Here is a 15918-nt window from a genome sequence, read left to right as displayed (position 1 = left end):
TCCTTCTCACCCCTCTTTATCCTAAATATAATTTCCCAAACTGTAAACTATATCCTATTTGTTTAGGAAGCCAAATAGATGTGTAAATTTTTATTATTTGAGTGGATAAAACCGCAACTAGTCAAATTGCCACTTGGGCGTATCTACTTATCCGGGTTACATGACTCGTGATTCATGAATTCTTCTCTTCATTGACTCGGATCACTTTAATCCTTGGTTATCTTGCTGCTTAACAACATGTAAATAAAACTTGTAAATTACACAGTTTAGTTGTTTTAAGCAAGTAAGTATAGCAACAGGTAGCTGACTGAGTTTTTTAGGACAGTTCCTGTATGGTCGGAAACACAGGAGTCTCAGTTTTGCAGGTCCTATACGTGTCCTGGCTGATCCACCTGAACCGTGCGATTCAGAGGATCCGTAGTGGAATCCGGGAGATTGTGAGTGGGATTCATGAATCCACGGATTCGGTAAATTAAAAAAGTGTTTGTTGAGTGCCCTCTAGTGGAATTCCATGGTAAAATCAGGCAGCATCCCAACCGACTCAAAGTGACTCAAGAGACTCGTGCGATTCGGATCCTTTCACTGAGTAATTCAAAAGGATTTGAATTCGTAAACTGATTCAGATTTCTCATCTCTACTTTCTGTTTGTTCTTCTTTGGTGTTTAACGGGGGTTGGTCTCAACGGTGTATTACCGCCACCTCTTGTACTGGAGTGTGAACCGGCACTAAACAGAGATTAACTATATCTATATATAATAGACACTTTCCTTAATCCTAATGATAATTTTAAAAACTGTAAACTATATGCTATTTGCTAAACCAGTGTCCTTTAGGAAGCTAAATAAATGTGTACTAATGTCATTTGATGTTTTTTTCCCAGTAGTTCCTTAAGTGAATTAAATGAACCCCCAATTTCCTTATGTTTTCTTTCATCATTATTTGTTCTCTCTCATACTTCCAACATTCAAGGGCCACATGCTCAACAGATTTAATACTATTACAAAATGCACATTTTCTGATCTATGCTTACCTATAATGTGTACGCACTTATTTCATCCAATGTCCCATTATTAATTTTCGATTCCTTCCAGTTGTCCTCTCTGTTCTAACCTCTATTGTACTGTGTGCTGTATAAATGTCTTCCTCGCTCCTCTCCATCCCAACTTCTCTTCCACTTTCCCATAATAAATCCAGAATTTAGTTTTAGCTTCTGTTTTACTTATTAAGATTGATATATTTTCTCTTTTAACTGGTACTTTACTTGTACATCTTACCTTCATCCCTATCTGGTACTTTATATACTAAATATTTGCCGTAACTGTGACTTAAATGATTGCTTACACTTTAAGACGGCACTAAAATCTGAGCAAATTACAACTTGGTCTAATTTTTTCTACCCACTGAATGAAATGCCAACCAGATACCAGTCAGTTTCACTGTAAATACAGATACATGATCAGACATTCTTGTTTGTACCTTGATTCCCATCTTTGATACCACGATTGCAGCCCCATCATTAGACCCATCTGTTCAGATACCTAGCAGACTCCCTATTCAGATAATACAAAATGCTTCACAGAAGTCCACCTCCTCACTACTTTTATGCTTAATATCTGTAGGTCCACACTAGGCAGTACAAAGAAAAACTTTATTATACCGCATGCAAAGACATCTTATACAATTGTGTGCCACAAGCTTTGAGAAAACAGTTCCCTATACCTTTGCCTATATAGTGTTTGTGTGTGTGTGTGTGTGTGTATAATATATAATTATATATAAATGTATATGTGAACATATAAAGTATATGTAAAACTGCATTAAATAAATCTACACATTGATATGAGAATGTGAAAGGGACTTATGTGCTACAATAAGTCCCTTTCACATTCTCATATCAATGTGTAGATTTATTTAATGCAGTTTTACATATACTTTATATGTTCACATATACATTATATATATATGATATAATATAAAGCCTTATATTCAGATATATCAAGATTTTAGTATTAGGCTATCAAGCATACAGCAATTGAAGCAAACATCATAGAGTGGTTGACAAATGGTGATCTAACAATATATTGCAACTTTATGAATCAAACATACTGGCACATCAAGAATACTAATAACTGCTAATTAGGGAGTTAAGCATACTGGGCCATGGGATGGTCGTTCCACTTAGGCAGACTGCTGAGCTTTTCCTCAGTGGAGGGTTGAATGGGCCAACCCCAGGCTTTAAAGAAAGGAGCCAGATTCATGTTCACTACCTTTGAGAATGTTTTAGCGTATAAGTTCATCTTTCCATCTCTGTCTTTTGGAACATTACTCATGCTATGATAAGCTCCAAAGACTTTCTTGAAAGCATCCCAGCCAAATTTTTCTTGCAACTGAAAAAAAAAAAGTTTATTTAAAGTGAGTTTTTCCTTTTATATATTTTAGAAACATTTGAATTTTAACACTAAAATCACACACACACACACACACACACACACACACACACACATGTTTGTCACAATTTAATGTCTCAGATCATCATCATTTAATTATTAGTAAAATATAACACAAGTTATAACTGGTTGGACCACCCTTAGCAGCAACAACTGCAATCAATCGTTAGCAATAACTTGCAGTGAGTCTGTTACAGCGCTGTGGAGGAATTTTGGTCCACTCATCTATGCATAATTGTTGTAATTCAGTCACATTGGAGAGATTATAAGCATTAAATGCATTTTTAAGGTCTTGCCACAGCATCTCAATAGCATTCAGGTCAGGACTTCACTCCAAAGTCTTCATTTTGTTTTTCTTCAGCCATTCAGATATGGACTTGCCGGTGTGTTTTGGATCATTGTCCTGCTGCAGAACCCAAGTTCGCTTCAGCTTGAGGTCTCGAACAGTTGGCGGGACATTCTCTTTAAGGATATTTTGGTAAACAGCAGAAATTATGGTTACATTTATCACAGCAAGTCTTCCATGTCCTGAAGCAGCAAAACAGCCCCAGACCACCATCATATTTTACTGTTGGTATGATGTTCTTTTCTGAAATGCGGTGTTACTTTTACGCCAGTCGTAATTTTACACACCTTCCAAATAGTTCAACTTTTGTCTCGTCAGTCCACAGAGTATTTTCCCCAAAGTCTTGGGGATCATCAAGATGTTTTCTGGCAAAACTAAGACGAGCCTTTATGTTCATTTTGTTCAGCAGCAGTTTTTGTCTTGGAACTCTGCCATGCAGACCATTTTTGCCCAGTCTCTTTCTTATGGTGGAGTCATGAACACTGACCTTAACTGAAGCAAGTGTGGCCTGCAGTTCTTTGGATGTTGTTGTGGGGTCTTTTGTGACCTCTTGGATGAGTCGTCGCTGTGCTCTTGGGGTAATATTGGTTGGCCGGCTACTCCTGGGAAGGTTCTCCACTGTTTCTATGTTTTTGCCATTTGTAAATAATGGCTCTCACTGTGGTTCACTGGAATCCCAAAGCTTTAGAAATGGCTTTATAAATTTTTCCAGACTGATAGCTCTCAATTACTTTCTTTCTCATTTGTTTCTGAATTTCTTTGGATCTCGGCATGATGTCTAGCTTTTGAGGATCTTTTAGTCTACTTTACTTTGTCAGGCAGGTCCTATTTAAGATATTTCTTGATTGTGAACAGGTGTGGCAGTAATCAGGCCTGGGTGTGGCTAGAGAAATTTAACTCAGGTGTGATAAACCACAGTTTTACCAGGTGGGCAAACACTTTTTCACACAGGGCCATGTAGTTTTGTATTTTGATTTCCCTCATTCCTTCATTTAAAAACTGCATGTTGTGTTCACTTGTGTTATCTTGTACTAATATTTAAATAAGTTTAATGATCTGAAACATTAAAGTGTGACAAACATGCAAACAAAATAAGAAATCAGGAAGGGGCAAACATTATTTCAGACCACTGTGTGTGTGTGTGTGTGTGTGTGTGTGTGTGTGTGTGTGTGTGTATACACATATATATATATATATATATATTATAAACACACACTATAATATACACATATATATATATACACACACACACACATATATATATATATAGTATTTACTAACTTAATTCAGTTACTAAATATTAAATAAAAAAATACCCCCATATTAATTGGAATAAAAACAATCAGAAAACGCTTACCTGCAGGTACGTCTCCAGAGCTGTCCAAACAGTCCATTGTTTCAGATTCCTTCCTCCCTTAACGTAATTTGTAGCTTCACGCTTTCTGTTTTCTACAGACATGCTTGGATGAGCATTTTCCCTCTTCACCCCCAACACCTCCTCATGTATATACACTGACCACAGGTTACATGTGGCTTCACTGGTATGTGGAGGGAAGTCCCACACTGAACATTGCTGATTGTGACCCAATTCATGAATTTGCCCCCAAATTCCCGTTTTACGAGCTGTCTCTGGGTTTACAAGTTCCTCAGCAGAGACAGATTGAATCATTACTGGGTAGCCGGCATGCATGAAACCTGTAATATGAGGGATTGGGGATTAAGAAACCTGATTAGTCATGATCATTTCATGTCATAACTATCATTAAGTAGCTTAAGTTGCTATGTTTGTGCTACTAAGAAACAGAACAAACCATGAGAGATTTGAACATCAGCGACAAAGCGTTCCTTGCGTGGAAACTTGACAGGCTTTGCCGCTAACTCGGCCACACCCTTCATGATGGAATCCCAGAGAGCCGCAACCTCGTCAGGACGATCCAGTTTGCGTATGAAGTCTGAGTGTAAGGTGATGATTACATTTTCAAACTCAAGTTCGGCCCAAGGAGCTGGCGCATTACGGATCTTCTTCACCCAGTCTTCTACGCTGGTTTTTCCTGATGGCAAGGAAATTCTAAGTTACCAAACTTATTTGGCAACGCTAGAATACATTTTCCCAGCATATGTTTCACAAATTTAAAATACATCCAATTCCAAGAAAAGTATAAGAAACACATGACTGACACAGGCTGATAAACCACAAGTAGAAGTGACATTTTCCATGACTAACTGTTTGAAACAAATCTGTAATTTAATTGCTCAGTGAATCACAAAATCAGATCAAAATCATTAGCAGCAAACAGTAGTAATTAATGCTGGTGTTAAGGAAGTAAATACAAATGAATTTACCAGACTTGTAGTATGGTGCTTTTATGGCTGTTTGTACAACAACCTTCACCCCATTCACTTTGCTCTTGGGTGGTGCAATCAGGTAAATGAGACCTCCCCACAAATTCCAGACCTGCATGATCTCCCTGTCTAAAGCAAATCGCTTATGCACCACAGGAGCGCGTTTTAAAACATCAGCTTCTCCCAAGCAATCTGTTTGGCATCCAATCTGCAGCTGTAGACACAAAGTGTAAACATAAGCTTTACTTAAGCATTTGTTGTTATATTTCCTGTGTCTCCACAGTTGCAGCAAATATAGAAAAAACATTTGAATGAGAACATATGGAGGGATAAATTGAACAACATACTGGGCAGTGTAATTACCTGCCATCCTTTGCCTTTGATTTCTGGAGGTACTGTAATGTAAGTTCTCATTCCAGGAGAAAGATACAATCCTGTGCTTATCCATTCTTCATGATCTGTAACAAATATCACTTGATATTATACAGTGGCACGAGCTTAATAAATACCATACATACAGATTGTATGCATGGCTGAAACCACAAGGACACAGAGGTCCAGACTTTGTTAGTTTTGGTGGTGAAGTAGCATATATTTAGCTGTCAATTTGGTGAAACATAGTAAAGAACCATTAAGACTATTATTCCAAGATCAGCAATGACAGTGATCATATTAAGGATAATTCCTATTTATTTCTTCTACTGTCAATGCCTGAACATTTAACAGAGAATTGAAGGCACCCTCTGGACAGGGTTCCAATCTAGTGCTGGGCCACAGCCAGAAGTGCCAATCAGTTTACTGTGCATGTCTTTGCAGGAATGAGTAAAGAAGGATTTTAGAATATCTGGTGGAAAACCCCTAGGGTTTTCCCAAAGACTTAATTATTTTGCTCAATAGGTTTGATATGCAATATAAGAGGCAAGCACATAACTATTAAATAGACAAAGTCAAGATATTTAACATGTAATATTTTTAAGTGCATATGCATTTGGATTTTCTTTTACTACTAACAGTAATCCTGGTAGTCAAATCAGTAAACTTAGTAAATACAATCAAGAACAAAATTTTTATTTCTATTAAAGAAAAAAGAATCTGTACCAGATGTGTCTGCGCTGATCTGGACTCTCAAGGGTAGGTTGGGCAGGTTCTTGATGATGTATGGCAGAAGTGCATCAGGATCTTTGCAAACCTTGTAAACCTCACTTGCCAAATTAAGCAGCATTTTATCTTTGAAACTTTGAACAGGACAGGTCTGAGACACCTGTGGAACTCCTGCCTCTTTGATAAACTCTGTGATCAGTGAAACCATTGAGGTATAGGAAGCGCTGTCATGAGCCTGCATACGCAGATAATGTGTGCAGTCACGATTCAGCTTTTGCAGACATTCCTGTTCGTGTTCTGTAAGATCCTGGCCCTGGATGACATGGCCAGCAAAGCGCTGCAGCAGGTCACGGAAGTGGTATGCACGTGTACCTCTGTCACCATATTCTAAAATTTGCTGGACTTTATACAAGTCACCTTCCAAAGTATTACCCATTATACACAGTCCCATTTTACTGAGGATTCTGTTTCCTGGGCAATTGGTCATCACATTAAGTGCAGGGTTGCTCTGTGCCCAGTACCAAGCATGACCTCCAATCATGAGACCTCCGCCCTCAGCAACAAATTCCTGGATCTGGTTACATTTAGAATCATCATAGGAGGTACAAACAAAGACACTTAGGTCTTTCCTTAATCCAGTGAATTCACATTTTAGACCCGATTTGCTCAGAACACGATGCGCATCTTTAAGTTGGGGCACGATCCCGATAACCCCTTTGCGCCCTTTATCAAGCCAGTGGATAGCGTTTATCAGGAAGGTAGAGAGTGAATTACGCCCAAGGTACGTTTCATGGGTTGCCACAATTATTCTTCCTTGTCCATAGTAGGCCCCAGCAATGAATGCTTTACCACATGGGGTAAGTGCAATAGGAAATGTTAAGGATCCATGTGCCATCACTTCAGATGCTAATTCCTCACCTCGAACATCAAACTCTGAAACACCTTTGAGTAGAAATTGTAGGTCATCTTTGAAATCCTTACCAATCCTGGAAATAAGCCAACATAAACCAAGTGTGATATACGAGACAATAAAAATACTTTTAAATTAAACTTTTGTTTAACAAAAACATTTTTTACATTTGCTTTACTTACGAAACTGCCAGCCAGTTCGAGGGAATTTGCATGGGCACAGAAAATTTGCCACATTCCCCTGGAGTCTCTGAGAAGTAGATTCCAGCAACACTGCACACTTTGTTCCCAGGAAAAGAGAGCAATGCATTCCCTTCAGAATTGGTCTGAGCCCAGTACCAAGCCTGACCAGCAATAAGCAAGCCTCCCCCAGCTTTTAGGAAGGCAACCAAGTCTTTAGCACATGAATCGACCCTGTAGGCATCAGTCACATAGACTGCATAACCCACATTTCGGAAATCTCCTACTTCAGTTTTCAGAGGTAAACTTCCAGCAAGGGAACCGAGATTCTTCTGTATGCCTACTGTTTTGCTTTTGGACTCAGGTGGCATAAGCCAGGCCAAGGCATTTTTCACCAGGACTGGGAAACTTGTTAAATACTTCTCATGTCCCAACACTACAATTCGTCCCTTACCATAGTGAGATGCAGCCATCAGAACCTGACCTTTTGGATTCATAGCGAGTGGAAAGGATTGGCTGCCTATTAGAACAAGTTTACATGGTAGGGCATCCCCTTCAAAATCAAACTCCTGAATCCCTTTCACAATAGCACAGTAGTCTTGCTCTCGATCCATTGTACTTCAGTTCCTGGCTTGAGATAATCTATTATGTTATGGGTTTGAGATAATGTATTATGTTATGGGGTTAATATGTGGTAGTACTGCTGAAAGAAGGAACAACCTTTAAGAATAGTCACAATCTATTTTACATCACAGTTCAAATTAAACAATGCAACATTATTAATGAATTATTATTGTAAAAGTAAAAACAATTGGCACATATTTAAATCTATAAATTTCAAATTATGGTTAGTAAGTCAGCAGTAAACAGAGACTACAGTATGAAATCAAATAGTATCAGAAAATTCAGAGGTCTGAACAAACATTACATTATTATATATTCAATTATATTATAAACAAAATAAAATATATTATAATATTAATTATAAATTAAAATAATATTGTCATTGTATCCATAATCAGCCCATTATTTAGCATGAGACAGACTACATAGTTAAAAGAAATAAAACAACAAACTATGTTGGAATTAAAAGAAAATGCATATAATGCTATATAAAAAAGAATGAGACGCAAGAGTATGAACTCACCTATGAATAAAAATAAGTAACAAGTCAGACTGTCTCTCCCTGAACTTTTAAAAGTCTTTTGAGTGTGTTAATTTGAGTATTTATAAGCCTGTTGAAAAAGAGCAAAGTCAGCCCACCACAAGCTGGGCGGGGAAAAGAAAACCTCTCTTAGCATCACCATTTATTACACATTCTCTCCCTAAAGGTGAAGTTCAAATCAAACTATTGTATTTGATAAATGGGTAATATAAGAATATGATTATTGGGCAAAATGGTGTATAATACAAAGCAACATAATTTGTACAGAATTAAAGAGAAAATCTAAATCCACTGATTTCATAATGAATCATTACATATTTGTTATTCACCTATATATTTGATTGCCCTGTGCAGAATTCAGTCATTAAGACAATACATTATACACTGATGTACATTTATGAATGTATTGCATTATTAAAAAAATCATTTTAAATAATGATTATATGCATAATATAAGTATAAAAACTGACTGGGCTGATTTTGCTCTTGCTAAACATCCTTATGATCGCTGTCACTCAGCATGCAATGTATCATACTGCTGCTGAACAAACTGGTGCTGAGTATAGTAAGCAAAAAAACTGGTTAGTAAACCAATACATCCAGTTTTATCTTAATTCCAGAGCAAACAAAGAGCTGCACATCATTTTACACTACACTGGAGCTATGATACTCTCAAATGTTGAGCTATTTTATTAGTTGCACAGTAGCTCCTGGTTCCACAATGTCAATTGACTGTATAAGACTGTAAAAAATTACTCAATCACACACACTCCAGTACTCATGGTAGTTCTCACTCTCCAGTGTTTTATATTGTCTAAAGATTTATAATCACACCCTTGATATCACCCAAATGAGGATGGGACTCTTTTGAGTCTGGTTTCTCTTAAGGTTTCTTCCTCATTACATATACAGGAGTTTTTCCTCGCCACAGTTGCCTTAGGCTTCTCATCAGGGATTAAGTTCTGTCAAACTGCTTTGAGTCAATGTCCTTTGCAAAAAGCGCTATAGAAATAAACTTGAATGACACTTTAATGAACAAATTTAAGCATGCACTTGGTTCAGATATATCTCGATTTAAACTGTACTCACATTGTAGGCGTAAACAGCAGAGCAGAGAGAGGCTGCAGATGAAGTCTTTTCTTCACATTGAGAACATGGGCATGTCAAAACACAACCAGCTTTCATGAAGAATGAGGAAAAAACATGTACATAGATCTATGTTCATAAACAAGCCAGTTGTGTATCTAGGTTGAACATGAGTATGTATATGAGAATGATACCTTCTGTTCAGGGGAGGTAAGAAGTCTGGATTGAATGATTATATTGTAACAGTAAAGCCTGTTGCAAAACAAACAAATAAACAACAAAAATAGCTATATATTTATCTACCTCCAAAGCTGGTGTACAGTAAAAAAAAAGCACATACACATTGTAATGCAGAATTTTCACTTAAAATAGTTAGAACATAGATACAATAATGTTAAATAATACAACAATAATAAATAAATAATTTGCAGAAGGGGGTTAATTTTCAGATGGTTTGAAGTAATGCATCAGTGTAAAGCCAACGCCTGATATTAACTGAGGCACCCCATGATAAAGCAAATATGATAATTTACATTTGATTACAAAATTATTATTTAAAAAAAAAATAAACAGGCAGCTGGGGTATAATTTCTTTTTTAACTGATATGTAAATAGGCTAGTGTGGTGATTTGCCCATAACTACTTCAACATAATTAATTAGAAATCTAAATTACATTGTTTTTATGCTTGGGAAAGCAAATTTGTTTTAGTTTGTACTTTTTCAATAGAAAGCCAGATTCTGGGTATGAGAGATTTAAGAGAACTCAGGTGGAGCATAAGAACTATTTAGATGGAACAGAAGTTAAATAATGAAGCTCCAAAAATAAACCAAGATAAAATAATAACCCATCTAAATAAATGGCCTATTTAAATTAAACTGGGACAATATACTGACATACATTGCTAAAATAACTCATATTTTCACTGTAGTCCTTGAATTTGAAATAAAATGATTTACCTGTTCTAGTGCACACATATTGCATTAACTATATACTTTATTAAAGTATTCACCTTTTGCTTGATGACAGCTTTTCACACTCATTGCATTGTCTCAGTACGCCTTACGAGGCAGTCACCTGGAATTGTTTTTCAACAATCTTGATGAGTTCCCAGGTGATCAGATTCAGCAGGCCATCCCTTTCCTTTTTTTAAAAGATAGCTCTTGAAGAACTTAAAGGTTTGGGTCATTGTCCATTTAAAAAAACAAAGTGCACACTAAGTGCAAACCACATGTTGCTTAAGTTTGCACTCAATTTAGACTAAATCACCAAAAGTGTCACCAGCAAAACACCCCCACACCATTACACTTGTCTTCCATGCTTCACACATTCAGAAATCATCAGTTGTAACAAAGACACAGTGATTAGAACCAAAAGTCAAAAAAATGTTCTCATCAGAACAAAAGGTCAGTTTTTCACTGATCTTATATCTATTACTTTAATTTCCTGGAACAAGCAAGTCTCTTCTGCTTGTTTCTCTTCCAAAGTAATGGTTTCTGACCACAACCATGAAGGCCTGACTTCTCTGAAGAGTAGATGTTGAAATATGCTTGTCACTTGAATTCCAGAAAGTGGTTATGTAAATCGTGGGAAAGACAACTGATGAAGTGGTCCCTAACCTTTTTTTTGCGCCACGGACCGGTTTAATGTCGGACAATATTTTCACGGACCGGTTTAATGTCGGACAATATTTTCACGGACCGGCCTTTAAGATGTGTCGGATAAATACAAAAAAATAAAATGATACGACCGGCATAAAAACTGTTTTTTTTTTAAATATAATAATAAACGTGAATCCACTGTGGTGTGTGTTTTTTTTTTTTGCTAGCTTGGGGGTTTGAATTTATCGGTAATGTATTATTTGTTAGCGGCCGGAGCCCCTTTAAGAAGGTAGCGGATGGAGGTAGACATGTGACCGAGGCATCATGAAGTGCATTAAGAGTCATAGACAGATGTGGCGGAGAGAATCCGGTCATTTTCCAAAATAAAACATCGTTCAGAACTAGATATTAAATAAAACGGAAATAATGTAAGTTATGTGTTTTTTCTGTGCGGCCCGGTACCAATTGACCCACGGACCGGTGCAGGGGGTTGGGGACCACTGCTTTAAAGCACATTAAGAGGGCAAGAAATGTCACAAATGTACTCTTGACAGGGCAAACATTTGAATTAAAAACCGTCCTAGGTGACTACCTCGTAAATCTAAAGAAAGACTACCATGAGTGTAGCAATCTGCCATTAAAGCTGAATGTTGCTACTCTGTATAATCCATAATCTAAATATACTCAGGGTTGTTTAACACTACATTGTTTACTACATAATTTCATACGTGTTGTCATAGTTTGAATGTCTTCGTATTAATGTATAATGTTGAAAATAAAAATAAAGAAGTGTGTCCAAAGTTTTGACTTAAAACCCTCAAACCAGACCAAAAAATAAATATATAATAATAATAATAATAATCATCATAATAATAATAATAATAATATTAATATTAATCATAAAAAATAAATAAATAAATAAATATATACAGTACAGACCAAAAGTTTGGACACACCTTCTCATTCAAAGAGTTTTCTTTATTTTCATGACTATAAACATTGTAGAGTCACACTGAAGGCATCAAGGGCTATTTGACCAAGAAGGAGAGTGATGGGGTGCTGCGCCAGATGACCTGGCCTCCACAGTCACCGGACCTGAACCCAATCGAGATGGTTTAGGGGTGAGCTGGACCGCAGAGTGAAGGCAAAAGGGCCAACAAGTGCCAAGCATCTCTCGGGGAACTCCTTCAAGACTGTTAGAAGACCATTTTAGGTGACTACCTCTTGAAGCTCATCAAGAGAATGCCAAGAGTGTGCAAAGCAGTAATCAAAGCAAAAGGTGGCTACTTTGAAGAACATTTTTCAGTTGTTTCACACTTTTTTGTTATGTATATAATTCCATATATAATTCCACATGTGTTAATTCATAGTTTTGATGCCTTCAGTGTGAATCTACAATTTTCATAGTCATGAAAATAAAGAAAACTCTTTGAATGAGAAGGTGTGTCCAAACTTTTGGTCTGTACTGTATATATTGGTATGTTTTGGTACCGGGTACTGGGCCGCACAAAAAGAATACATAACTTAAAAACAGTTGTTCCTTTAGTGTACCTCTGTTTCATCAGCTAGTGCGAGTGTCGGTGTGCACATGTGTTGCTGCTTCAATTGTTCTGCCATTTTATGTGCAGTTTCATATGAAAAGCAACTATTGATAGTTATCAGTTTAATTACCTGATTTACCACCGCACATGACTAGCTGGAAGAAGGGAAAGATTTTGGGTCCATTTCTGTGTTCCAGGATGAGATCAATCCACAGTCCACCTTTGAATACATTTTATTGCTAGATTTATTATGGCACTATAACTGGTGTGTTGAAGATAACGTCTGACGTGTCGCCTTCTTAAAGGAACACATTGTTTTCTTCCATTACGAGCAAAGGTATCATTTGAAATGATTTGAAATGAACATCTATACACTCAGCACTCACCTTTATTAAAAGTAAAACAGTAAAGTTTACCTAAATGTTTTTTTAAGGGGGGATGTGTGTGCTATTTCAACTGCTAATTTATGTACATTGTGTTCTTATATTTTATTGTCTATTGTTGTTTTACTGGAAAGTGCCTTGTGCTCCATTTGATTTTGATTTGTGTGAAAAATGTCTTTTCTCTCTTCCTCACTCATTCTCTCTTTCTCTCATTATGTTTCTGCAGGTTTGGCAATGATGTACTGCACTTCAAGGTGTTGCGTGATGGGACAGGAAAATACTTTTTGTGGGTTGTGAAGTTCAACTCACTTAACGAGCTGGTGGATTATCACCGTTCGACCTCCATCTCTCGAAACCAACAGATCTTTTTACTTGACATTGAGCAGGTGCTTCAGGTAATTCAGCAAAAACTTAAAGTTCCACCATTGACCCAAATGAAATGTTTATATTCGAGTTACTCGCATGTAGAGAATTTTCAGTGATTATAACTCATGCAACTTTTTTTTGTTTCTTCTTGTTGTTTGTGCAGCACCCCACATATGTGCAGGCCCTGTTTGACTTTGACCATCAGGAGGATGGAGAGTTGGGGTTCCGTCGTGGTGATTTCATCCAGGTCCTTGACAACTCCGATCCTAACTGTTGGAAAGGTGCATGCCACAGCCAGACAGGCATGTTCCCATGCAATTATGTCACACCTGCCAATTGGAACATGTAAACAGCAAAATTGTAGGTCCCTTATCTCCAAAAACACACAACCCTCTTCAGATAAGCCTCAATGTCCCCCTCTGCCCCTAACGGCCTGTGATTTGCAGAGTGAGAAAAGAAAAAAGGAAACTGAAAAAAAAGAAAAGAAAAAAGAGTCAGGAGAGTGGGTTTCATTTCTTCAGTCACATACAGGCAAAAAAACAGAATAAATAAAAAAAATCAACCAACGCTGATTTCTGAGAATTATTGATTGCAACACTATGACCGCTTGCAACCAGAATGTAATGAGCTTACTGCAACACCACACAAACTAACACCACAACAATCCTGTGTGAAGATTTCCCCTCGCTCCTTCTGCGTCTCTCTTTCAACATTTTCTCATCATAGCGCGTTTTCTCTCCATTACGTTTCAGCTGCCGTTTTGTGTCCAAGATAAAAGAAAAAAAGGTTGAATAAAAAGTAACCATACATATATGCAATTAAAAAAACTAAACAAAAAAAATAAATAAATAAATAAAAAACATCAATTATCGATGCTAATAACAAACTCTGAAATAACAGGCGCAAGAACTTTGTACAACAGTTTTTGGCCATGAACATATACATAGAGAGAATCCATTTTTAAGTAGATATATATTATATATTTGTATGTGTTTGTTTTTATTTTTCCACGCATTTTCTTTTAATTTTTTTATTTATTTTTTTAATTCTGTTCTGTTGTTTTCGGATGAAGCGGAGAAGCTCTGGGACGTGCCGAATCGTCAGTATAATTACAATGCATTTATAATCGAACATTTCTCAGATACGTCGGCATGCGGCTTAACTCACCACATATATTCTTTTTGGAGAAAAGAAGCAGAAGAAGAAAAAAAGAAAGCGTTAGTTCTGGAGCTGCATATTGTTAAACATAACAGTTTATCATGACTCCGTCAGTGACGTGCAGGTGAGAGCCATTTTATGCTGCAGGAGTTTGTTTAAATGTGAATTGTCATGAGGCCAGTCATCATTCAAAGCCAAGGTATTTACTGCAGCCACTTTTTTTTCAATTATTATTTCTTCCTCGGGCTCTGAATGTAGCTGACTTTAGTCCTTAGAAACAAGCATGAGGGACGTAAGGTCACTGTCCTGAACCACACACCCGCTGGAGATTTCAGAGGCGCGTCTATTTACGGTGTCAAAACAACGTATGACCATGTATACATACACACCAAACAATATGCACTAGACGTGTATACACGTTTTAAACAGAAGATTGAAAGTGGTGTGATTTTGATCTTTCATCATGACGTATTTCGCTAGGCCCCAAACTGGCACCAATAATACCAGTATGTAAATCCATAGAGGTTTTTTTGTATGTGAAAAGAGATATCAGCTTTCCTGATGTAACTGTTCTTTTATTTCCCCCTTCTCTCCATTCTTATTGTGTGTTTTAAGCACTTTCTATGTCGGCCATTTTGATTCCTTTATGTTTCTATATATATATTTTTTGTTCCCAGAGTTTTTTTGTTGTTCTCTCTGGATTAGTGCCTTTTTCTCTGGTGTGTCCGTGTCTCTGGCCTGCAGCTTTGGCCTGTGTGTCGAGCTCCGCCATTTCCCACAGTGAGAAATGGTGCTTCAGCACATTTCCTTGTAAACGCTTCCCCAATCGACACTTTCCACCAGTGTTTACATGGAACAAATCCTTTCTATTTAAACATCTCACCTTCTCTTATTTTTTATTCTTGAACATGTGTTGACTGATCCTTTTTTTTTTGGTACTTTTTTTCTTTTCTTTTTTTTGTTGCATGTGTTGTAATCTGTTCTCTGGCCGTTTCACTATCGATCATTTCCTTTTATTGTGTTATTATTATCAATCTATTTTTTTTCTTTTTCTTCCTTTCAAGGAAGGAGGGTGATGACTTGCTTCCTCTGCTGGCTTTCTGTGTTTAATCTTATTCCTTATTACTTTGTTTTCTCATTTTGAATTTTGACTCTTTCAGCAGTCATTTAAATGTCTGTGTTTATAGCCGGGGCCAAATCTTGGCACCTTCGGTAAAGATGAAAAAAAAAAGGGTTGAAAGAACTTTGTTGTTTTTCAATTAATAATAGCCTTTAGAACAATGATTAATATAA

At 36.9% G+C, this 15918-nt stretch overlaps 2 protein-coding genes across 2 annotated transcripts; one reads left to right on the top strand and one right to left on the bottom strand.

Moving 5' to 3' along the window:
• The first annotated feature begins 47 nt into the window (after positions 1-47).
• LOC124394385 (growth factor receptor-bound protein 2-like) lies at positions 48-14033 on the top strand. Its single transcript, XM_046862547.1, has 3 exons — positions 48-467; positions 13328-13496; positions 13631-14033. The coding sequence occupies exons 1-3, from the start codon at positions 451-453 to the stop codon at positions 13814-13816; spliced, it is 372 nt and encodes a 123-aa protein (XP_046718503.1). The 5' UTR covers positions 48-450; the 3' UTR covers positions 13817-14033.
• LOC124394383 (TRPM8 channel-associated factor homolog) lies at positions 1894-9271 on the bottom strand. The gene is made up of 7 exons (XM_046862544.1): positions 7330-9271; positions 6235-7223; positions 5500-5594; positions 5137-5350; positions 4605-4844; positions 4151-4488; positions 1894-2387 (listed from the first exon to the last, which is right to left on the bottom strand). Exons 1-7 carry the CDS (start codon positions 7938-7940, stop codon positions 2145-2147), a joined length of 2730 nt encoding a protein of 909 aa, XP_046718500.1. The 5' UTR covers positions 7941-9271; the 3' UTR covers positions 1894-2144.
• Positions 14034-15918: the final 1885 nt, after the last annotated feature.

Source organism: Silurus meridionalis, chromosome 12 (assembly GCF_014805685.1).
Source record: "Silurus meridionalis isolate SWU-2019-XX chromosome 12, ASM1480568v1, whole genome shotgun sequence".
NCBI classification, from domain to species: Eukaryota; Metazoa; Chordata; class Actinopteri; order Siluriformes; family Siluridae; genus Silurus; species Silurus meridionalis.
Note: the sequence above shows the minus strand (reverse complement) of the source record. Positions and strands in the feature narration are given on the sequence as shown.